Here is a 26,224-nt window from a genome sequence, read left to right on the forward strand (position 1 = left end):
CATTTTTGTCACCAATCGAATCCTCAGTATATTCTGTCTCAATTGTTACATTTATTTGTTTCTCACATTTTTCTTTGTGTATTGTTAATTCACAGTTTGTTAAAAACGTCTTGGGACATTTATTGCATTTACTTTGGAATCGTATAATTTTCTGCTTATTGCTGATGTTTACCGTGGCAAACTTAGCTGTATGAATTTTTGGAACCAAACCATCTTGTACAAAGAGCGGATCCTGCAATTGTAATCTAAAAATATATGTAATGAATAAATGAGAATTTTTTTTATAAACACTAAAAATGTATGTAATAAAATATAAACTACATACATAAAAATAAAACCAAAAAATATTTTTAATAAATTTTATTTAACCAACAGTAGGGTACAGCGGAATATTCATACTTTAAATATTAAGTTATATCTTATTTACAATTATAGGGGTATGAAGGTATCCCGTTTTGAATTAAATTCGATAATTACTTCTTTCGAATTTTAATGTTATAGTGAATATACATATATACAAATATACAGGGTGTCCCAGGCTGAGTGTGCATTAGAAGTTTCTAGAGATCCACAATATCTAGATCGGAGATTTTTTGCACATCATTGTTTTGCTACGAGATCTATCGATTAAAAATCTTTTCAATATGGCAGTACTTTCGGAAATACCGGAAGTCGACAGGAACTTTCTTATTTTAAATAGGTGCAACTTCCGGTATTTTTGGAAGTGCCGCCATATTAAAAATATTTTAATCAATAGATCTCGTTGTGACACAATAATGTGCAAAAAACCTCCGATCTAGATATTGTAGTTTTCTTGAAACTTCTAATGCACGCTCAGGCTGGGACACTCTGTATAAATCAAATAAAATAACCATACTTTCTATAATATATTAATTATAATTTCATTATATTTATTATATTATGATTAAAAGTTATGGGTCAAATAAATACAACTTACTTACGAGTGTTGAACTACGATATTCATTTCTAAAAGCAATCTTCAATTAGACCCTGTTAAATTATAAACAAATGGGTAGTACAAATTTCTATAACTATTCAAATAAAAAAAATAACTTGTACGATAAAAAACGCACCTAATTTCAATGTTAAAAAAAAGGAGAAAGTTAAAAAATTCAATTAAACAATTTCTGAAAAATATATCAGAAAAAAGTTTATATAATTCAAATTATCAAACGAAGTCGATTATTTAAAAATTGCTACTTCTACCAAAATGTAATATTATCCAAATCAGTTTATTAATAATACTTTAAATTAAAAATACCCTGATTGGGATAGATAAATATGCACAAAACTTAAATATGACCAAACAAAAATATAAGAATTAAAAAAATAATTCTTTCCTAACTTCTTAGAAAACAGAGGTGAAATTCGCGTCAGACGAAAATAAATTATTAGATAATGTATTTAAAGCAGGCCCCTCACAAGGAAGCATGTTGGGCAACATGTTGGCGAACGGAATTGTCGTCAACCAATTTCCTAGTGTAGCAGTTGCTTGGCCAACATGTTGCCAAGTTACTCCTAGGGCTAGTGTTTATAGTTGTGACTACAATCACTCTCAAGACCTGGTTTGAGAAAAGACCTACTACAATAAGAAGCTTATGCCTATTATTCTTGTCAGCCTTGAACGAGACCATTCCTTGAGAATGACTGTAGTCACGACTATAGTCTAGATTTTTGGCACGACAAACAAGTTGACGAGCTGTTTATTCAGTTAACCTCGAAGTTTCGAAATTATATACGTCGTTTTTTATTTATATTTTGGATTCGCGATGTTTCTCAGTAATAACATTTTTTGAAAAGAATTCATCGAGTTATATGAGTCTATTACGTGTTTATGGGACCCATTCTCTTCTTTACGAGGTCTATGATCAAAACTACTGCGACTGTCATATTTTCTTGATTTAACAGCACGTTCATATTAACCCACTCGTTATTTTCGCCTTTGGTCATCTAAAGTGTTCCAACATATTTCCTGATGTGTGAGCTGATGCTCCCTAGTGAGTGGCCTCCTAAATTATGTACCTACTATAGTTCAGTCATTGGGAATCAAAAAAGAGGCCTGCTGAAAAAAGTCCGGAAGTTTTAAAACTTTGCAGGTTTATAGGTTTTGGGGTCCCTAACTAAAATCCATAAAATGCACATTTCCAGACTTGCCGCCGGCGCCGCCATCTTGCCAAGATGGCGCCCAAAATCGGTATTTTGTGAATATCTCGAAAACTATGCGTTTTTCGCGAAAATTTGAGGAGAGCAAAATTAAAGAGAATAAAATTTCCTATAAAAAAGGTTTTATGAAAATTTTCGCTAAAGTCAACCGTTTAGGCACAAAATCCCTGGAAATTTTGCAATTTTGCGTAAAATATTATATTGTATTATGTATAGTCGATTTTCCGAAATCAAATGTCGATTAGGGTTCACTAAAACTAGTTTTAGTTTAGTTTCTTCAATTTTGCCATGAAACAATGGCGTATCATTAATTCGCTGATGAATTTATGAATAATTGTCGTGCTGGACAGCATTCATTGCGAACTTACCACCAGGTTCAGCATTGGTCTGGTTGTACCAAAAATGCCGAAGAATGGGGTTGGAAGAAAACAAAAACAGGCATTACTCCAGTCACAACGTTGAAAAATCCAGCTCCAAAATCCCTATTGGCATTTTTATCTTGTAAATGCAAAACCAACAACTATGGTAAAGCCTGCGGATGCAGAAAAGCAGGATTAAAATGTTCAATGATTTGTGCATACTGCAATGGGAAATCCTGTGACAACGTCACTGATGTGTCACTCGACGAATCCGATGAAGAGGAGTTGGACTTGCCTGTAGATATCCCTCTGGCGGCTGAAGATGAAGAGTTGGACGTATTGAGAGACCACCCTGATGAGCCCAGCACAGCAGACATGATCGACTTTGACATCAATGAGCAGAGGCGCAACTTTTTAATTCATCTAGTGGCTTAGCCCTCCGTTAACTGTGCGTGTCGTATAAAATTGGTTTTAACCTCACATGAATCTTATCTTATAGTGACCTAAGCCCCCCAAAAGACTAGAGCCCCCCTAAAAGTATATGCCTAGTTGCGCCCCTGTCAATGAGCCAGATCCGTCGGTCTTGTGCAGATAAGTTAAAGTTTTTAATTTATCTAGTGGAGTAGGCCTCCGGTGAGACGTTAAAATAAACGCGCCATATACTTAACCTCTTGGGTGGTGTGGAAACAAGTACACATTTTCAATAATTAAAGTTAATTATTCGTAAATTAATGAGCGAATTAATAATACACCACTGTTTTATGACAATATTGAAGAAACTAAACTAAAACTAGTTTTAGTGAACCCTAATCGACGTTTGATTTCGAAAAATCGACTATACATAATATATCATATTTTACGCAAAATTGTAAAATTTCCAGGGATTTTGTGCCTAAACGGTTGACTTTAGCGAAAATTTTCATTAAACCTTTTTTATAGGAAATTTTATTCTCTTTAATTTTGCTCTCCTCAAATTTTCGCGAAAAACGCATAGTTTTCGAGATATTCACAAAATACCGATTTTGGGCGCCATCTTGGCAAGATGACGGCGCCGGCGGCAAGTCTGGAAATGTGCATTTTATGGATTTTAGTTAGGGACCCCAGAACCTTGCAACGTTGCAAAACTTGCTAAGTTGCAAAACTTCCGGACTTTTTTCCAAGCAAAAATCCCCAATGACTGAACTACTATGCAAAATAAAACACTAAATCACCACAATACACACAAAACACTTTTACTTTTACACTGGACGCGCGTTTCGCTAACCATGTTAGCATCATCAGCAGATGTTTATAATCATCCGCGTCCAGTGTAAAAGTAAAAGTGTTTTCGGTGTATTGTGGTGATTTAGTGTTGTAAACCCAATTTGATATTTCGCCTGAAATTTATAAATATAAAGGTAATAAAGCATATAAAATATATATTACATGAAAAATCCTGGAGAAAAAGACGTTTCTGCAGTACTAGGTATGTCCCATGTATATTAAAAATAGGTAGTAAATAAACACTATTTCCATGTTTTTTAGATGCAAGAATATTTTGTTATATGTTTATGATCGGCGATTTTATTGAAAATGGAAACAATTTACAGCAAGGTAAGATCATTTTTAACTATAGCCAATATTAGTTATCTCCAGTATATGCGATTTATTGTCAATAATATACAATAAATCTGTCTGATACAATCTGATTGTTATCCGATTAAAAGTCTCTTTTTACTTCTTTTGGATTCATAAACCAGGTCTCTTTGGGAATAATGGAGCTTTTTTAATTAGTATATTTATATTTTATACCTATATTGATATTTTTACATTGTTAATTTTAGTATAAAAAATGTGTTTTTCTATAAGGCTCCCGTTTTCATGTTCCTGTCCCCGTTTTCTGTTTCTGAAGGCTGTGAATACGTGTATTTATTTACAAAATACTGTAAGTCATGCTTATCCCTTACTAATTTACGTTAAAACTGCATATAATTAAGTAATTGATATAGAAATCATTCAATTCTTTATTTTTTTATATTTATTTAGTCACGTTGTCTCACATTTCAAATAAATATGTTTGAATCAATTTTTATTTTGTTTTATTTATGATAAGAAAGAGTACAAAATACATTTAAACTGAAAGAGGTGCCCGCCATTGAATAACTGGAAACGGAAATAAAAATGAAGCCATCATGTCAACCTGTCAATTGAAAATTAGTTCTTCAGACGACAACGAAGGCTTACGGTGGCGTATCGTGTTTCCACGATTTAACACAGTGTTGACACTTCTTTCCAGTTAATTATTTTATGCCAAAACCTATAAACCTGCAAAGTTGCAAAACTTCCGGACTTTTTTACAAGCAAAAATCCCCAATGACTGAACTACTATGCTAAATAAAACACTAAATCCAGTGTAAAAGTAAAAGTGTTTTGGTGTATTGTGGTGATTTAGTGTTTTATTTTGCTGTGTAACAACAAAGGTTCCAACCCTCAACTGTAATGAACTACTATGATAAAATTTCTATAAGACATAACGTAAAATAAATTAATTTGAAAAAAGAATATTTTAGAGACTTTTTATCTATTTAGACACTTTTTATCTATATGAAGAAAAAGGATATTATTCAAAGTTTTCTAATTTTGAAACATCAACAGAATCGGGATTATGGCTGTGCGTTGCAAAATGTTTTTTAAAGTAATATTCATCAGCAAAACTTCTATCACAAATTTCGCATTTATGCCTGATGCCCATATGTCTGTTTTTATAATGATTCCTGTATTCCCTCACTGTGTAAAATCCTTTACTACAATCCTCACATCTGTGCCTGAATTGATCCAAATGCCGTAACATATGTTCCTTAACGTTTTTCTCATACATAAATGTTCTGAAGCAAAAGTTGCATATAGCTCGATCAGTATGCTGTTCTATATAATGAGTATAGAATTCGCCGTTCTTTGAGAATGTTGCCATACAAACGTCACAATTATTGATATAACATTTGCCTTTCTCTATATGCCTGAAGAACCCAAATTTATTGATAAAAATTTGCTCACATCGTTCACATTTATAATGAATGGTGTCTAAACCATCATTAGCTTCGACTAAAATATAACCCGTAGCAGAGAAATTAGGTACTTCATGACGTTTTTTCGGTTGTCTTGCCCTAGGTGGTTTAGGAACAGAATTTAAGGGCTTATTTGCAGCTAAAATTGCAGCCGGATTCTTAATTGGAATTAAAACAGTTTTTTTCACAACTTTCGTAATAGGAGGTAGCTCAGGTAACATATAACCATGTTCCAAAGCAACTAAATCAACTGGCCGGACTTTTTTGCTTAACTGTTCTGGTTCATTATCTTGTATTACTACCTCATTAACACAATTTTGATCTTCCTCATCTAAAACGTATAAAAATTGACTTCCCTCACTGACAAGTGTTTCGGGTACTTGAATGACTGTGTCAGTATCTGGATAATCTAAAGCCACTTCCTCAGCTAAACTGTCTTTATGTGTATCATGATGTTCATAAAGCGTTTCAGGTAACTTAAATACTTCAAAACACTTACAACAAGTTAATCTTTTAGCATATTTGTTGATATGGTTTTTAATGAAACTTCTTTTTGAATCAAAAAGTTTACCGCAAATTCCACATTCGTACTGATTTATGGATTGATCATCACTTAATGAGCCATCAATATCAAATATCTCATCGACCCTAAAATTGATAAAAATTTAGTATTATATTTAAAAGAAACCCGTACATATTAACCAAACATATCATAATGGCGATTTACCAGTGCCATGTTAAACTTACCCGAAACATTAAATAAATAAGCTTACAATAAATAGTTTAAATTAAAAAAAAAATAAGTTAAAATAATACATCATAAATAAGTAGTAGAGTATATTATTTGTATATTAATAAAATTTAAAATTAAATATCACATTAAAATAATATCACATAACCATTAAATCATACATTATTATATTTTTTTAAACTGAAAAAGTTTCAATTATTGCAGTGATGATTTCATTGGCAGTGAGAGTTCAGAATTAAGCAAAGAAAAAATAATTTGTGAAAATTAATCCTTTAAAAAAAATAGGTAAAATTTAAAATTTTATTAATAATTACTAGAAATAGTAAAAATTAGTTAGGTAAAAGTTCTTTAAAAGACTTCTAGAAAAGAAACTTCTTAAAGAAAATTAAAACAATAAACATATAAACAATGCAAGGTGTCAAAAAATAGTATATCTAACTTTGATGGGTGATTTTACAGATAAAATTAAAACAAGACGTTCCTATGAACATATGTCTAAAATGCTTCCCGAAGAAGTTACAGCCCTCAAAAGGTTAAATAAAAATAATATATTTTGTTTATTTTTAAGAACATTGGGAAACCGTTTATCTTGAAATTTGTCTCTTACAAAATTGAAATAATCTCTTACACACATTTTAATGCCAAAGCGAATGGCGATCTTGTAAAATTCCGTAACAGCCCTGAAAAGTTACTTTCCATTAGGGTTAAGAGTACTATTGATGGTAGTGATGGTACTTTTTTTATCCTTATAGATACAGTAATTTCAACAAATGACAACTTTTGCTTTAAAATGCTTAAACTTTTTTACGTAAAAAAGGTGCTCTACATTTAGTTCAAAATGGTGAACGGTTTTCAAGATATTTGCTTTTAAAGATTACGATGGACCGATTTTAGTATTAATGAAATGATAAAATTGTAAAGAAATTTTAAATGAATTAATCTCCTTATTTCGCTAATAGTAACATCCATAAATCGGAACCTTTAAACGCAAATATCTTGAAAACTGTTCACCCTTTCGAACTAAACGAAAAGCACTTTTTTTAGATAAAAAAGTCCTAGCTTTAATTTTAATTTGTTGAAATTATTGTATCTATAAGGATAAAAGAAGTACCACAAGGAGCACCCTCTACCCTAATGGAAAGTACCCTTTCAGGGCTGTTACACAATTTTACACTATCGCCAATCGCTTTGGCATTAAAATGTGTGTAAGAGTACGAAGAATATCACTTACAACAACAATATTCTTAAAACTTACTTATCACAACAATATTCTTAAAACTGAACAAAATATCGAGGGGTAAACTGCTGACAAATTTCTGTACACTAATACCAAAAATGCCAAATAATACCACTAATACCAAATAATGCCAACATCTTGTACACCAAACTACACCAGCGGTTTACCCCTCGCAAAATATATTTTTTTTATTTAAACTTTCAAGGGCTGTAACTTCTTCGGTAAGCATTTTAGGGCATATGTTCATAGAAACTTTTTGTTTTGTTTTTATCTGTAGAATCACCCACTGAAGTTTTTTTGACACCCTGTATATAAATAATTTTTAGCTTTGATGGAATGGAGCTACTATATCTAAAATCAATGAATTATTTATTACAAATAGCAGCAAAGTTACCAAAAATTTGAGGACCTTTGCAAACATGGCTTTTAAGTTCAGCTCTTGTAACAAATCCTCTGTTACATACGCAACAACTAAAAGGTCTCTCTCCTGTATGATATCTCATATGTATTGTTACAGTGTATGGTTGTGTAAATCCTTTAAAACATACTGGACACTTATGGGGTTTTTCTTTAGTATGCGTTCGAATGTGATGTCGTAATATTTTCTGATTAATAAAGGACTTACCACAGTGTTCACATTTATGTGGTTTTACACCTAGATGACATTTCATATGTGGACGGATATTCTTTTTAAGAATATCTTTCCCACATATTTCACAAACACAACGTCTCTTTCGATAATCTGGTTCCTCTTGATTATGTGTTTCGATATGCTTTACATAACTGCTCTCGTAGGTCATTACTTTGTCACAAATTGAGCAAATAAAATTGAATTTATAATTCGGATTGTGCTGTGTCCAAATATGTTTCTTAAAAGAATTATGTTGAGTTTTAAAAATCTTTGAACAGTAAGGACATTTTCCCATTTCAATATTCTTACTATGAGTTTGTTTTATATGCTCTTGAAGCTGACTGTTACTACCCGAGTCAAGATCACATATACTACATATAAACTTCTGAAATTTCTTCATACTTCTGTGTGTATACGAATGCCTTTTTAAATTTCCCTGTGTTGCAAATATCTTGTAACATACTGGACACTGAGGTCTAAAAAGTACAACTTTTTAATGCTTTTTTAATATCACATTAAATCAACTAAAACCTGACAAACACAAACATAGCATAAACAAATATTTCTATATACATAATCAAGCAAAGCATTGAATTACGTAAAATACCTAAAATCCTGCATGTCTATATAGGTATGTTAAATGTCCTTGGTGGAAGTCAATATAATTCCAATAAAATAAAAGCCTATCCAGTAGTAGGATCAATATACAAGGAAATACCGTATGATCGAATAAAAACGGCGTCAACGATGGCTATGAAATGAAGATCGCTGTCATTTTATATGTAAAATTATATGGGAAATGTCATCGATCGTCATTTCCAACCCAACTGGACGCCGTTTTTTTTTCGATCATACGATACATATTTTTAAAGTGTATTATGTTTGTGCTTTAACTAAATAGGTACTTAACTTACTTTAATCCTTTTACATGGTTACTCTCTTCTTGTATCTTATCTCTACTAGTATTGGGAGTTCTTGTTTAAAAAAGATCCATATTAATTTCTACTTCGTCAAATCATTTTAGATATGAATGACAAAATTTTACCACATTACTCCTGGCTGTTATTACAAAAAAACATTACAACTATAAAGTAGCTTATATTTTTACCTCTCCGGTTATAAAATAAACAGTAAACTTAAGTAAACAAAAAATGACAAATGAATATGAATGAAAAGTAAGGTTATCTCCTATCTTCTATTTTTACTTCTCTTCAAAAGTTCGCTGGCTTTTTCAGATTTTTAAAACATGCTCAGAGTAATAAATAGGTAAGTTTTTTTAAAATATTTAAAAATTTTTTATTTGCATCAGTAATATCAGGTAATGGTAATATTATTATTAAAGTTGAACGCGTGGTTAATACAGTGTGATAAAAAAAAACGGGGTAAACCTGCTGTTTAGGCCGACGTTAACGATCATATGCGGCGTTGCCATTTAACACATTAACTTTTTAACGGAATTTCGTGATTGCTTGTTTTAAATTGTTAGAAATTTAATTTATTATTAGACATTTAATTTATATAACAAACGACTACCCATTCGCGGGGCGGGTTCTCATATACAGGGTGTTTTATAATAGTGTACAAATTTTCGTTAAGAATCTTTTTTACCGAAAATTTACAAATTTTGAAAAATCGAAATTTTAACTATGTACGACTAATCTGTATTGAACAGTTGAACATATGAAACAATTTGTTTTTTTTTTAATTTTTTTGTTTTAAATAAAATACGTTTTTTTTCGAAAAATATGCATTTATAGTCATACATTTGGTCCTACAAAAGGCATTCTACATTTTGCATAGGCCCACAATATATTGATATAGCGTGTATCTTAAACTATCTGTACAGAAATTTGGACCGATGTATACAGGGTGTTCAAAATATATATTTAAAATTAAATAAACTTAAATTTTATTATCATTTATTTACTTATTTTAAAAATAAAAATATTATTCTGATAAGATTTTTCTTTAAATTTCATTAACAAGAATGATAGGGGTAGTTTATTTCAACCCCTTCCACTCATTTTAAAAAAGTGAAAAAATTACCAGAAAGTGTGTTTTCATAACAGTAATGCTTCCGTAAAATTTCATTAGTCTATCTCTTTTCGTTGTCAAGATAAAAAATAAAAACATTATTTTTCCGCCATCTTTGTACCGCGATATCTCCCTAATGGTTGACTTTTAACCCAACGTTTATAAAGCAAACTACCCTTTATTTTGAACAAGGAATCACCCCCTGAAGTTTTTCGCGTTTGTTTTGAAACACCCTGTATAATAAAAAACTTTTTACACAGGCAATTAATTATATTTGAACCTTAGTATACTAAACTAGGTACATTATTATGAAAGAAAATCAGGAAGACTGTTTGGTTTGGTTTGGTTTGGCTTATAAGAAATGGGTGGATTCTCGTCAACGTCTAACTTCCAACTAAAATAGTCGTTATTCCACGTAAATGAAGTGCGCCATTTAAAAAAAGATATATTACAACCGTTTCCAGATATATAAAACAACTATTTAAAATTATTTATTATGGAATTTTTTCTCCGAGTTTCTTAATTTTTTAAAAAATATGGGAATATGACGAGAATTAGGACAGTGACGGTAATTGGGCATTTACCATAATTTAAAATTCGGTTACTATACGGAAACAGATTGAAGTTTCGTGGTTACAGTGATATATAATTTATATGATTTGGTAACAAATTGCCCGCTATTTTATGGTAAATGCTGAAGTTTTGCAAACCTTAATCAAAGCACATGTGTTTGGAATTTTGGGTGTGGCTTAACACGACAAGATCGGGCTAAATCTTAGACAGATTTCTGAAATATAATATATATTTTCTTCAGCCACACATCTGCTTTACCCGACTCCTGAGAGCGACCCGAAAGTACAGCGTAATACCACAGATTAAGTATACTATATGTATACAGATAAAAATCTTATCCCTAATTCGTGGTACGAAAATTGTTTTTTATGACGGTGTGCAAACGAGTCAAATTTTCTGTGCGCAAAAATAAACTCGCGTAAAATAACAATAAACAGCGTAATAGAGAGATATCGCTAAACCGAATAGCGTGCATGGACGTTAATAAGGCCAGGGGTTATTTCCTTTACGTGAGGTGGTATTAACTCTCTTCATTTATAGTTATCGGATAGGAAAGAATTCTGTTCGCGTCGCGTCCGCTATTTAAACTTAACCTAACTTTGAATTTAAAACTTTGAAATTGTTTTGTTTACTAGGTATTTTAAAACTAAAGGGCTAAAATGCTTATTTCCAGTGCTTTATTGTTCAACGTCTGTCAGTGGGTTTAGAGCAACAAGCAACAAATAATTCTCTAAGCCTGTTTATATATAGGTTCTTTAATATTGGAAGAGCTGGAATCCATATTTTGGGCCATATTTATTTAATTAAAACTAATCCCAGCTACTTAAATATCAAATTACCTAATAAAACTAAAGTAATAATTCACAACAATTCAAACATAACCTAAAATAAAAGATCTCGCCGGCCGGCCCCGGTTGTCAAATACCCGCACATGCCCATTTAAGCAATTTTTAAACGTTATTTAGAAATAGCGCTTGGTGTAATTTATCCGCAAATTACGTCAGGCGGTAACGTTATTAGCGGGCGTTGCGTTAAAAATTGACTCGCGCATATAGTAACCATGATAAGGTACGCGTAAATACTGCATGACGCTATTCGGTTTTGCGATATCTCTCTAGTAACTGTGCCGGTCAGGCGCTGTGCACAATTTTATAGGCCATAAGTGGGCGTGCTACGTGCGTAACCTAACTAGTGCCCGATTCCGAAAATTGGAACCACGAATAACAATAAAGAAAAAACAAAGATTATAATCTGTGTGGTAATACACTCTTAATATCAAATAGTAATAAAATAAAGCAAATTTTAATATTCATGAATAATTCTTTATTGTATAGGAATAAAATACATTGACTAGGTTTAGGCGTAAAGAAGTATCTGTACAATTTATTTTGTACCTTCAGTTGTGCTTTAGTGTTATGCCGGGTTTATACAACATAGTCGTAATCATAATCACAATTTTAGTCACAATCATAAAAGTAAAAACAATTATTTTAAATACAAGCGTTTATACATCTCAGTCGTAATCATAACCATAACTTATACTGGTTTGCACCGACGAATTTAAGGGAATCTTAAGTTAAGTGGAGCTTTGAATATGACAAGCGGATTTACAAAGTCACAAGTAAAGTCACATTCACAGTGTTACGCTTAGCCTAGTCTCCTTTAAATTTGTCGAGGCAAACCACCATTAGTAACCTTGAAGGTAAATTTTATCTTTTATGATTGTTATTACGACAAAAATTGAAGACCGCATGCGCGGCGTCGGTTTTATATAATAATAATAATAATAAATGTCTTTATTCCCGAATAAAAATAGAACTATTACAAAAAAAGAAAAATATTAGAAAATAAGAAAAAAATATCACGTTGATAAAAAACATAAACACTATAACCAAAAAAATTAAACAAATTACAAAGTTAGGATGTTAACACTTGCTTGTAAAAATAGGTCTTTTGTAATTATTTTAAATAACATTTTTTTTTAATTTGCTGTAGGTGGCACTGAACATCAGTGATATAAATTTTAATAAAATTTAATAATAAATTAGATTAAATAAATAATTTATTATTTTTATTTTATTGTGTTTAATAAAATTGCGTTTATCTCATCAAGGAGATCGAAATCAACAAAATATCAAGATGCAACTTTTAATTGGCACTAAACCGCCTACACAATTTTGCTAACAAGAGAAAAAGAAAGTCAGTGGCGCACATGTTTTTTTTTTACAGTGGAGACTTTTTTATTATTAATATATGCACTTATAGGTAACTTTTACCCGGAAAATTTCATTGGAATCACTATAAGCACTTGAAGAAAATTATAATAAATCGAAAAAAAAAGACCGTTAGTCTTGTAGCTACGAACCAAAACAGAATCTGCACTAGAGATGACTCATGTTTTTTGAAACACCCTGTATTAATAATGATAATTATTAAGGAAATAATAGGGTGGTTTAAAAAAAAATAACTGTTAATTTGTATTTTATATATTTGTCTAGTATTTTTTTTGAGGGTGATTCCAAATAATTTCGAGTTTTTGTGTTTATTTCAATAGATACTATTATAATACTACGTTAAGTTGTCTACACTTACTCTCATTTTAACGTGAATGCGGGTTTTGCTAATATTGTTAGCGAAACCTGTGTTCAAGCTGTAATCTATTTTGCGTTAGTGTAATATTGTCATATTCTGTTGTAACGCCGGGTTTATAGAACATAGTCGTAATCATAATCACAATTTTATTCATAGTCATAAGCACAATCATAATTTTAATATGCGTTTATACAACATAGTCGTATTCATAACTTTGAATGTAAATTTCATAATCATTTTAGAAGTATATAACACTTTGACCAGTTCATGACATTAAAAAAATTAAAGGTTGCTATTAGACTTGGGTTAAGGCAAATTAATAAAATTGCGTTTATCTCATGAAGGAGATAGAAATGGACAAAACATTAAGATACAACTTCTAGTCGGCATTAAACAGCCTACAGTCTACACAATTTTGCTGATAAGACAAAATAAATGTCAGTGGCGCACATATTTTTTTTTAGAAAAGAATTCCAGTGATAACCCATATACACCACAATGGTGAATCTGTCGACCCTTTTTTAGCATTAAAATTTGTCGCACTTATAGTAACTTTTACCCTCAAAATTTCATTCAAATCGCTAAAAGCACTTGGAAGAAAATTAAAATTATAATAAATCGAAAAAAATGAAGAGTTTAACACTGGAGCTACCAAACAAGAATCGGACCCATGTTGATATAAAATAAATCTTATTTTTACGAGAGGAAAGATGGCACATGTTTTTTGAAACACCCTGTATACCAAACACATTCAAAAAAAAATAAAAACAACCAACAAAAGAGCACCATTGTTATACATTATTTGTTGGTATATTTTTTGGAATCTTAATAGTCTAGGAGCTAGCAACGTTTTCGAAAAAGTATTTTAAGACGTCTGGCTCTTTGATATATATCTTCTACTATGCTCTCTGCGACAATGATTAGAATGGTCATTGACGGAAACAGTACTGGGAGAATTTTTAGGTCAGGGGCTTGGAACACCCTCAAAAAGAAAATTCCACTTCTCCAACTCCCAGTGGATGACATACCAAGAATTTACAACTTTGAGAAACACCTCACTGTAGTATTGAGTAATAAAAAGGATTGGGAGGAAGAAACGCTTACTCAGCATATAAAAGACCATACCATAACGTGACATACTGATGACTCCAAAACCAAAGCAGGGAGTACTTGGGCCGAAAACCAAATACTCCGAACCAATGGGCACCTACCCCAGTATCCTTCAGGCAGAAATTTACTCTATCGAAAGATGTGTACAATTTATCTTAGATAGGAACTATCGAAAACAGGAAATTGCCATCCTATCCGATAGTCAAGCAGCACTAAACGCGATCAACTCAGTAACCATCAATTCGAAGTTGGTCAGAGAATGCCTAGAGAAGCTCAACAAATTAGGCAAAGAAAATAAAAGTCCTCCTACTCTGGGTGCCTGCTCACCAAGGGATAGAAGGCAATAAAAAAGCAAATGGTCTAGCTAGGAAAGGAGCGAACACTCCACTAACTGGACCAGAACCGTTCTGTTTTCCAAGCGGAAACCAACTGAAAGCGAAACTGAAGAATCTGGAAGACTCCAACCGTAACTTGGAATGGGTGTCCTCCAACGGTCTAAGACACTCGAAAAAGTTCCTCAGAACTTACGACCGAGAAAAATCAAAGGTTTTCCTTGATTTAAGTAAAAACATTCTTCGGATTGTCACGGGGTTTCTAACAGGACACTGTCTCCTCAACGAACACCTCAGTAGGATGAAGCTGAGAAACAACGGCGAATGCAGATTCTGTGGGGAAAATGGGGAAACACCAGAACACGTTATCACTGGGTGCGCTGAGACGACGACCATTCGTGCCAGGAACTTTGGTACGGCTGATGTCAAGGATGGAGAGCTGGCCTCTGTGGAGCCGTCTCAGATACTGGCTTTTGTTAAAGTCTTGAGACTGTATGATGAGTTATAACTCGTTATGACTCAGGAAAGGGGAGCACACAATAGATCTGTAAGGTCGCGGTGACTAACTCCCCTCCTAAACATTCTACATTCTACATGCTCTATGGAACAGCATGCGGCCCGTCTGGCTGCCGATACCCGTTGAGTTCACTACTGCGCATCGGAAGAATATCCTATATTTTTTTTTTAATTTAGTCCTATATATTCTAGTATTCAATATAAATTGAACATGTCTGCATAGTGCAGTGCGTAGAGTTTCCGACTACCAAGAGGATTCAGAGTTCGAATCCGTGTCAGGACGAAGACTTTTTTATTTTATTTTCGTTTATATTCTGATAGTAAAGTATTAAATAATTCTGGTGAAAAAAACAAATATTTAATACTTTACTATCAGAATATAAACAAAAAAAAATAAAAAGTCTTGCCCTGACCCGGATTCGAACTCTGAATCGGTTCGTGGTCGGAAACTCTACGCACTACTATGGAGACATGTCAATTATATTCAATATTAGAATTTAAAGGACTAAGAAAAATATAGGATCTTCTTTCAATGCGCAGTAGGGAACTAAACGTTCAGCACAAGCCAGACGGGCCACATACTATTCTAGCACAGATTAGGTATCCTATAAGTATACAGATAAAAATCTTGTCCCTAATTCGTGGTACGAAAATTGTTTTTTATGACGATGTGCAAACGAGTCAAATTTCCTGTGCGCAAAAATAAACTCGCGCAAAATAACAATAAACAGCGTAATAGAGAGATATCGCTAAACGGCCAAACGACGTTAATAAGGCCAGGTGTTATTTCCTTTACGTGAGGTGGTATTAACTCTCTTCATTTATAGTTATCGGATCGGAAATAATTCTGATTGCGTCGCGTCCGCTATTTAAACTTAACCTAACTTTGAATTTAAAATTTTGAAATTGTTTTGTTTACTAGGTATTTTAAAACTAAAGGGCTAAAGTGCTTATTTCCAGTGCTTTATTGTTCAACGTCTGCCAGTGGGTTTAGGGCAACAAGCAACAAATTCTCTTAGAAGGGCTAAGTCGTCATCTGCTGTAAACCTAAGACTCTTTATAGGTTCTTTAGTATTGGAAGAGGTGGAATCCATATTTTTGGGCCATATTTATTTAATTAAAACTAATCCCCAGCTACTTAAATATCAAATTACCTAATAAAACTAAAGCAATAATTCAAAACAATTCAAACATAACCTAAAAATAAAAGATCTCGCCGGCCGGCTCCGGTTGTCAAATACCCGCACATGCCAATTTAAGCAATTTTTTAAACGTTATCAGAGGTTATTTAGAAAGAGCGCTTGGTGTAATTGATCCGCGAATTACGTCAGGCGGTAACGTTATTAGCGGGTGTTGCGTTAAAAATTGACTCGCGCATATCGTAACCATGATAAGGTACGCGTAAATACTGGATGACGCTATTCGGTTTTCCGATATCTCTCTAATAACTGTGCCGGTCAGACGCTGTGCACAATTTTAGAGGCCATAAGTGGGCGTGCTCTGTGCGCAAACTAATCACCTAACTAATGCCTGATTCCGAAAATTGGAACCACGAAAAACAATAAAGAAAAAACAAAGATTATAATCTATATAATCTGTGGTTCTAGAGAGCATAGTAAAAGATATATCAAAGAGCCAGGCGTCTTAAAATACTTGTTTTTCCGACGTTCCTAGCTCTCGTAGTATAAGCAAAAGTCAATTTTTATGACTTTTTATGACAAATAAATATCCCCAGCGAAAGCTTTATACGTCTGATGATTATAAACAATCTTCCTCCTTAATAACTTCTGTATGTAAACAGCTTTCCTCCTTAATATCTCTTATTTGCTTTTTTGACATGTACGTTTTGGGTTGGCCGCCTCGAAAACAGTATTTTATTGGTACAGCTGTTAGAGTCAGTTTATTTGACAAAAAAAATTCTTTTTGAAAATGTTCATGACAAAGAAACCTATGTCTTAGTTGATTTGGGTGTAATTTTAAAAGACTTGGGTTCCCTAAAAAAATAATAGCGGTCACTTAAATTAAGAACATTATATACAGGGTGGTCCGAAGTCTATTCCGGAAACTTCGGTAGCATATTCTGCAGATAAAAATAAGTAAAAAACTTCGTATAAATGTATGTCCTAAAATGCTTAGTTTCGGAGATACAGGGTGTATAAATTTCATTTTTATTTCGATTTTATCCAAATAATTGCTGAAGTAACGTCAATATTTAGATGGAAATTGGTGTCTGGGAGTCTTTTGACGTGATAAATTTGATTTTGATGTCAATAATATATAGTATTTCGGAGATACAGGGTGTAGAAGTTTCAAATTTATTTCGATTTTTTCCGAATAATTTCTAAAGTAACGTCAATTTGGATGAAAATTGGTGTCTAGGAGTTTTTTGTGACACGAAAAATTTGATTTTGATGTCAATATGACTCCTATTTATAGGGGGCGCCACCTACATGTGTCTTGACTATTTTGAAGTGTAATCACTTTTCGTCTGTACTTGTATAAAACTACTCAGTGAAAAAAGATACATTTTCCTGATTTTTTACGTAAAAAATGTCTTGTGGTAAAAATCTCTACGAGCAACCGTTCTCAAGATATTTAGAATGGAAACAGTCAATACATGTCATTATTGATACAAAATAAACATGTTGAGTAGATAGTTATTTGACTGAAATGATTAATTTAGGAACTTTTTATTTTTTTAAATTAATTATAATTTTTTTGGACTGAAAAATGATGAAAAAACAGTCTCTGTTGAACTGTTGGCACAAAAACATTTCAAATTTCTGAATTCAGTCTAATAACTATTTAGTCAACATGTTTAATTTATGTTAATGATGAAAGGTACTGATAATTTTGATTCCAAATATCTCGAGAACCATTACTCGTAACGATTTTTACAAAGAGACCTTTTTTACGTAAAAAACGTCGTGAATGTATATTTTTTTAAACAGTAGTTTTATACAGGTACGTACACAAAGTTATTACTCTTCAAACCAGTTAAAAATATGTAGATGGCGCCCTCTACAAGTAGAAGTCATATTGACATCAAAATCAAATTTCTCATGTCAAAAAACTCCCACACACCAATTTTCATTTTTTGTTTATTTTTGCATTTTGCGTTTTAGGACATACACGAACTTTTTTACTTATTTTTATCTGCAGAATAAATAGGCTGCCGAAGTTTCCGGAATACAGTTCGGACCACCCTGTAGAGTGTGTCCAAGAATATAGAACACATGGATTTTTTTTAGGTCTCTCGGCAGTCTCTGCATACTGTGAACCTCTAGATATAATATATTCTAGTCAATATTGAAGTATTTCACTTCGTATTAAAGAGTAGAGTGGTTTAATATTTCTGAGTGTATATGTTACGGTTAAAGTCCGATGTTCGGTTAATGTTTGGGTTAGGTTATGTTTTTATGTTTTTAACCGGACTTCGGACCTTAAGCGTAACATATACAGGGTGGCGCACCTCAGTCGCCTCGGTTGATTATACGAAAACGGAAAGATGTAGAAACAAAATATTTTATGGGTATATGTGGGGAGGCAATGTGCACAATTTAAAATTATTTTAAAATATACAGGGTGTTTCAGAACTAAGATCCATACCAAAGTTATATTTTTTCTTATGGAACACCCGGTATTTTATTTCATTTTTGGATTCTTGGGCCCAAAAAAAGACATTTATTATAAGGGTTATTATCTAGATGATTATTATTATCGTTATTATCACTAGATTTTTAATCTAAAAATGTTTTTTGTCCTGACATGTAATGCTTTACATTTTATTTTTTAATTTCAAATCAAAAAAACACAAGATATAAAAAAGTTTCTAAACAAACTAAACTATCCAAATTAATTTTTTTGCATGTGTTTGATAAGATTTTTCTTTAAATTTTGTTAACAAGGATGATAGGGGTAGTTTATTTCAACCCCTTCCACTCATTTTAAAAAAGTGATAAAATTACCAGAAAGTGTGTTTTCAGAACAGTAATGCTTCCATAAAATTTTATTAGTCTATCTCTTTTCGTTTTCAAGATAAAAAATAAAAACATTATTTTTCCGCCATTTTTGTATCGCGATATCTCCCTAATGGTTGACTTTTGACCCAACGTTTATGAAGCAAACTACCCTTTATTTTGAACAAGGAATCACCCCCTGAAGTTTTTCGCATTTGTTATGAAACACCCTGTATAGTCGATTTTACGAAATCAAAAGTCGATTAGGGTTCACTAAAACGAGTTTTAGTTTAGTTTCTTCAATTTTGTCATGAAACAGTGGCTTATCATTAATTTATGAATAATTAATTTTAATTATTGAAAATGTGTACTTGTTTCCACACCACCCAAGAGGTAAAGTACATGGCGCGTTTATTTTAACGTGGTCTTCCAGAAGGCCTATTCCACTAGGTAAATTAAAAACTTTAACTTATCTGCACAAGCCCGACGGACCTGGTTCATTGATCTCAAAGTCGATCGTGTCTGCTGTGCTGGGCTCATCAGGGTGGTCTCTCAATTCGTCCAACTCTTCATCTTCAGCCGCCAGAGGGATATCTACAGGCAAGTCCAACTCCTCTTCATCGGATTCGTCGAGTGCCACTTCAGTGACGTTGTCACAGGATTTTCCATTGCAGTATGCATAAATCATTGAACATTTTAATCCTGCTTTTCTGCATCCGCAGGCTTTACCATAGTTGTTGGTTTTGCATTTACAGGATAAAAATGCCAACAGGGATTTTGGAGCTGGATCTTTCAACGTTGTGACTGAAGTAATGCCTGCTTTTGTTTTCTTCCAACCCCATTCTTCGGCATCTTGGGTACAACCAGACCAATGCTGAACCTGGTGGTAAGTTCGCAATGAATACTGTCCAGCACGACAATTAATTATTCATAAATTAATGATACGCCACTGTGTTTCATGACAAAATTGAAGAAACTAAACTAAAACTAGTTTTAGTGAACCCTAATCGACATTTGATTTCGGAAAATCGACTATACATAATATATAATATTTTACGCAAAATTGTAAAATTTCCAGGATTTTCTGCCTAAACGGTAGACTTAAGCGAAAATTTTCATAAAACCTTTTTTATAGAAAATTTTATTCTCTTTAATTTTGCTCTCCTCAAATTTTCGCGAAAAACGTATAGTTTTCGAGATATTCACAAAATACCGATTTTGAGCGCCACCTTGGCAAGATGACGGCGCCGCACAGTTTTCAAAATTGATGAAAACACGATCAAAATTTATTACGTCCAAACTGTAAATCCTATTGCGCCAATTTAAACGACTTTTTCATTAATTTTTGACATGTTTTATTGCAAATAGTCTATAGCAGTCATATGTCAATTATAATAGTATAAAAGTTTTGCAAGGGAACTTCACATTTTATATCAGACACAAAAATCTGACTTGGATAAAATTGGTGTTTAACTTCCAGTATTTTATGGTAGGGAGGATAGAGATCAAACCCATGTTCCTTCGTTCCGCGTCTTAAATCTTTGTATCCACACTCATATTTTTTGAAATAATTAGTTACAACGCTTCTTCTAAAGAATGGCATGTTGGTAAAAACATTCCAGAATTTTAGTTGCTCTTGTGGGCGTGGTCATAGTTGCATCTGTTACCAATTTTGAAGCACAGACGTTTCCCTCTTCACGCAATTTCATGGACGCAGTAAATAATAACTCGGCTGCTGTATTTTGCCGTCGAATTTCTTCAATCTTTCTACGTTTACTAACGTCCAAACTTTTTACAAAATAAATGTTTTCGACGGCCTGCTGTAATAATATAACATTTTAGAATTTATCCCTATAGATAAATAATTATTTTGCATATTTACCACCACTTGTAGATGCAGAATAATTAGGTTGCAGAATAACCAGCAAGTTGTCGTTGACAACGAAATACTTCATCGGGAAAAATAACGTGAACCTGTAGCCAATCTGCATACCTAGACAATAAATTTCTGTCTTTCCTCCCAGCAGCTTTCCATTTTATTAAATATCGCGGAAAAACGATTGCCTCATGAAGTTATTGAGAGCGTTAGTTGCAATTTCATCTCCGTTTTTTTGAAAATAATCTTTTAAAAAGTCCAAAACATGAATTTTTTTCACAGAGAAATCTTGGCCAGGTATTTCCATCATTTTCTCATGTAAATGCAGACGTGTATTTGCCATCATGAAAAAAATGCCAAAAATAAACCCACACACTTTAAAACAATATATTTCTTGACTTACAACACTGCAAAATAACACAAACTAAACTTATGACTATACTGAACACCATATAATAAAAAACTAAATACTGGCGGCCTGGCCGCGTGTAAACCTGTTTTTTAAACTCAGCGCAAATGAATCCATATTGCAGCCTGATGCGCACCTTTGCGCAGGTAAAACAAAATGTTCCTAAATTCCTTAGATAATAGGCTTTTATAAATAAAATCATTGCTCATCAATAAATTATACATTAAAATGTATAATTTATTGATGAGCAAGGACTAGCAATAAACATAAAAGGCCAATAAAATGACATTTCTTCAAAAACTCTATTGGGTTATAGGCAGCGAATTATACCTGAAAGGAAAAGCGACCTTCATTATAGTATTTAGGTTATTTAAATCCTGAAAATATGTACTTTTTCCTGATACAATTATATTTCCATGAAAAATTCGACCTGGAGCGGCTAACGCCGAAGCAAAAGAGTACATTTTATTGCCAAAATATGGTGTATAAAATTATTATTATTTTTTTAGCTTTTGCTCATAAAGATCTGCAGTCATGATAAAGCCATTAAAGTAATGCTTGGTTAAAAGTTGTAAAATGACGTAAAGAAACATATACATAAATTTGACGATTCTCAAATAAACTAAAAATTTTCAATTTCGATCGATTTTTTGCAAATTTTGAACACTGTGCGCCGGCGGCAAGTATTGAAATATGCATTTTATGGATTTTAGTTAGGGACCCCAAAACCTATAAACCTGCAGAGTTTCAAAACTTCCGGACTTTTTTCCAAGCAGGCCCCTTTTTTGATCCCCAATGACTGAACTACATAGGTTGTTATACTACACACTCGACTGGAAAAACTCTATAGGACTCAAAGGGAACATTTTCAAATTTGCCCTGTATTTCGGAAACCAAGGGGACTAGGACAAATCTATGTGTAGCATCTTTAGTTTCATAAAAATGTAGTGCAGTGATAATCAAAACGTCATCTTTGCTCATAAACGAGAAACCACATAAAGCACACACGAAACTAGACACCCTGTACAACTCACATGTGTCTTTCCGACTGCAGCCATGTGTACGACATTAGAGAATGATAAACTGAGAGACGAATAAAAAGAGCTTAGAGATGCGCTCCAGACGCATAGCGGCGAATGCAGGACACCATGAGTGCATAATATACTTTTGCAACTAATTTTACTTAATGAATAATTTATATACCTGAGTTTATAATCCATTGCTTACATCTTGTTTCGTCATTAACAGGAAACCGGAATTTGCGTAGGCAAGGTCTGGTCCTTTTAGTGTTGCTACATAAAAAATACGAACAAGTAGTTGTCGATGTACTGTATACTCTAGCCAATCTAAAAACGATTTTTAATTCATTTTAACTCAAGTAAATTAACAGTAAAATCTGATAAGTACATAGTTACTAAAATATATGTAACTTTAAAAAAGCAAAATAGAATTCAGCAAAAAAATATTCGTCTATCGCCAAAACGTTTGCTATGCAGGCCCAACTTATCCCTGCTAATTTCGCAATATCATGGACCCATCTCAGGTTTGGTCTTCCTCAGGCCTCATTTTTGTGGCCCATCCAGAGATATGGAAGTGGGAGAATGAGCTTCGACGAGTGCGCATCCAAATTTTTGTCGACGGCAAGATGGCAGACATCTTCCCGGTCTCGCTGTCACTTCCCCTCTTTAATTGACATCTGTTTGTTTTTTTTTTTTCGTTTGTGTTGTTATCTAGTTAAAAATTTATTATTATCTAATTATTCTAAACACTAATTCAAAAAGGCTTGTTGTATATTGTCATAGTCATTCTAAGAAAGCTAATACGCCGGGAAAAATGATTAGTTTTCATGTGTAAGTTTATTATACAACATAATCGTGTTTACAGATGATCCAAAACTGTTTATTTTTAGTTTTCCTAAAGGCGATTTGTAAAAATCGTGATTGTAATTGGGAATGGTCAAAAATAAGTGTATGATGTGGTCATTTAAAGAGGAGGTTTTTATTACGTGTGGAGGAAGAAGATACTTGGAATCAATGTTCGTGCTTCTGTAAAACAGTGCACTCTTAGTGTCCATGAAAGCACAAGTTCAAGTGTACCAGAAATATGTCAAATAAGATTGGTCCTTACTTGACAAGAAGATTATTTGGAGGAAAAGAAAACATAAGATAGGGTATTTACCGGTATTTCAATCGAACAGCGAAAATTTAACATTTTTATTGTAAAGTTTGTTGTAGGCAGTTGTAGTTTTGTGCTAAAAATATTTAGAAATATCTAAAATTAGCAGCAGCAGTGTTCAGAGTGCCAAGAGGAGGAGAATTCAGTTAATTCGATTTATGCACAGTAACAGGTATGAAGGCTTTTTCAAACATAGTATCGAGTTCTATAGTCAACAATTTTAGTATTCCTATAACTGTAAAAACAAGGAACATTGGACTGAAAAAATGGCAAGATTTATATATAGGAAGAAAGGGTATTATGCCAATAAGAAAATTAAATCTGTAGGCAGAAGTTTCTTATTTAAAAACTGTTATGGGGCATATATTAATTTGTATCTTTGCCACAAATCACTGAGAAAAATCTTATAATATTCATAATTGTTAACGAGATGATATTTAAAGAGTGTTTAAAATGAGACTATTAGTCATGAAGCTTACAATGTTACTTGGTTTCAATATTACACTTTTATTCTTGTAAAATCTATGATGAAGTTCAAAAGCATTTTGCAATGGCCTTAAATTGTGAGCCAGGATTTATAGCAAAGGTATTTGATGCAATGAAACTTAATCAGTACCTTCCAGTATGTATTTTAGTAAAGGGATTGTCAATCCCATGTTTCTAAATAGATAAAATACAGACCAAAGTATTACAGTTGAGAAGAAACTATTTTATGTAAAAAAAATTTTCTTAAAATTCTGAGATCATATAATCTAATTTTCTTAATAATAAATTAGGTATATGTATGTTGTACATACAGAATTTTGTTATGGATAAATAAGGATCGACAAGCTTCCTTTGTGCAAAAAATAAATGATTTTTTCTAGTATTAAGACAAACCATAATGTGTTTTACAAACTTACCGGTAACAGTTTTTTTTTATAATAAAATATTTAGGAATAATTTGGGTTGTTTATCAATATATTAATGACTTGAATTTTGACAAATTGAATTTGTATCAAAATAATTTTATGAAATATAAAATTGATGTTCTATTACAAGATTGAGTTTTTATTGTCGACAAAAACCAGGATAAATACTAATAATACCCTTAATAAAATCAATGATGTTTATGTATTATGAAAATATTTGTTAGAGGACATGTTATGTAACAGTTTTTGTACACAATTTGAAGGGACGAATAAAAAAAATAAAACAAAAACATATTTTTTCTAGGTTTATATTAAAAATACAAGGTAGGTAATCATCAAAAATAATTATGAACCAAATGTTTTTTATGAATATACAACTAGAAGAAAAAGTTGTTTAGAACAATTTTTACCAAATTTGCAAAAATTTTAAACTGAAACGCGTAATTCAGTACAAGTAAACATGAAATAATTGTAAATACTTATTTAATGGCATTTCGAGTATTTAACGACGAAAAGGTCATCTGTCCGTAGCGTCTTTTGTCAGAATATTCGTATATTTAGTGTATTATATACCAATATTGTACGCAGTTTTGAAACTGATAATTAAATAAATCATATTAATGTTAACTAACCATAATAAATGATAGAATTTCACTAAATTTAAATTGCCCCCCGTATGGTTGAAAACAGCAAATTGATATTTGATTACTTATAGATTACCACCTATATACAAAATGACACGGAGACCTGGAATATGGCGCCCAACTTGATTAGACCTTCTGCGCGTGTTGACGCTCATTCTCTATCCCTTCTATTTCTCTGGGCCCATCTGTTGCCCGTCCTTCTTGCCAGATGTCCTGCCCATCGCCACTTGAGGGATTTGATTCTGTTGATGACATCTACTACTTGGATCTTTTGTCATATCCACTCTATTCATTATCGGTCTCTCTTGGTTATTCCCAGCATATTTCGTAAGTAATTACTTCGTAATAACAGTTAAGAGTAAAATATAAACAATACTACACTTATAATGTATTAATGTTTAATACATGGACTATAATACAGAGTATTCTCTTATGTGAGCAATATATTGTTATAGTTAAAAGTTAATCAACTACATGTTACTTTCAGTATAGTCAAGAAGCGTTTTCGCGTTGAAGACTAGATAATTTAATATTTAAAAATTCAATTTATATGTATACAGGGTGGTCCGAACTGTATTCCGGAAACTTCGGCAGCATATTCTGCAGATAAAAATAAGTAAAAAAAGTTCGTACAAATGTATGTCCTAAAATGCTTAGTTTCGGAGATACAGGGTGTAGAAGTTTCATTTTTATTTCGATTTTTTCCAAATAATTTCTGAAGTAACGTCAATATTAATTAGCGATGGGAACTATCGAATGAATTAGACTATCGAATGGTTACTGAATGAATGATTTCAACTATCGAATGGTTTCATTCGAATAAAATCATTCATTCATTTGTATACTAAAGAATAGTATGTTGACAACCTCACCGTGCTAAATTAAAT

General features: G+C 32.4%; 2 protein-coding genes across 13 annotated transcripts in view; both read right to left on the reverse strand.

The window, feature by feature from the left end:
- LOC115879891 (oocyte zinc finger protein XlCOF6-like) overlaps window positions 1-26,224 on the reverse strand; it is a 596,405-nt gene that overhangs the window by 279,202 nt on the left and 290,979 nt on the right. The window contains exons 5-6 of one of the 12 annotated variants that reach the window (XM_030896933.1): window positions 6,087-6,235; window positions 5,128-5,918 (exon numbers count right to left, since the gene is read on the reverse strand). The exons of 10 other annotated variants lie outside the window; for them this stretch is intronic. In XM_030896933.1, coding sequence (XP_030752793.1) covers window positions 5,143-5,918; window positions 6,087-6,235 — 925 coding nt within the window. In that variant the 3' untranslated portion in view covers window positions 5,128-5,142. Of the gene's footprint in view, window positions 1-5,127; window positions 6,236-26,224 lie in introns of those variants that run through there. One more of the 12 variants, XM_030896929.1, reaches the window with a different exon arrangement.
- On the reverse strand, window positions 7,851-8,927 carry LOC115879896 (zinc finger protein 431-like). Its single transcript, XM_030896938.1, has 2 exons — window positions 8,738-8,927; window positions 7,851-8,682 (listed from the first exon to the last, which is right to left on the reverse strand). Exons 1-2 carry the CDS (start codon window positions 8,794-8,796, stop codon window positions 7,941-7,943), a joined length of 801 nt encoding a protein of 266 aa, XP_030752798.1. The 5' UTR covers window positions 8,797-8,927; the 3' UTR covers window positions 7,851-7,940.

This window comes from Sitophilus oryzae, unplaced genomic scaffold (genome assembly GCF_002938485.1).
Source record: "Sitophilus oryzae breed Bouriz unplaced genomic scaffold, Soryzae_2.0 scaffold_158_pilon_pilon, whole genome shotgun sequence".
Classification (NCBI taxonomy): Eukaryota; Metazoa; Arthropoda; class Insecta; order Coleoptera; family Curculionidae; genus Sitophilus; species Sitophilus oryzae.

Bases quoted from the DNA above. Each gene is read 5' to 3' on its own strand.
- LOC115879896 (XM_030896938.1), bottom strand. From the start codon at position 8,796: ATGCTTTGCTTGATTATGTATATAGAAATATTTGTTTATGCTATGTTT. The intron at 8,683-8,737 runs GTTTTAGTTGAT...TGTACTTTTTAG, and splicing joins GCTATGTTTGTGTTTGTCAG to ACCTCAGTGTCCAGTATGTT.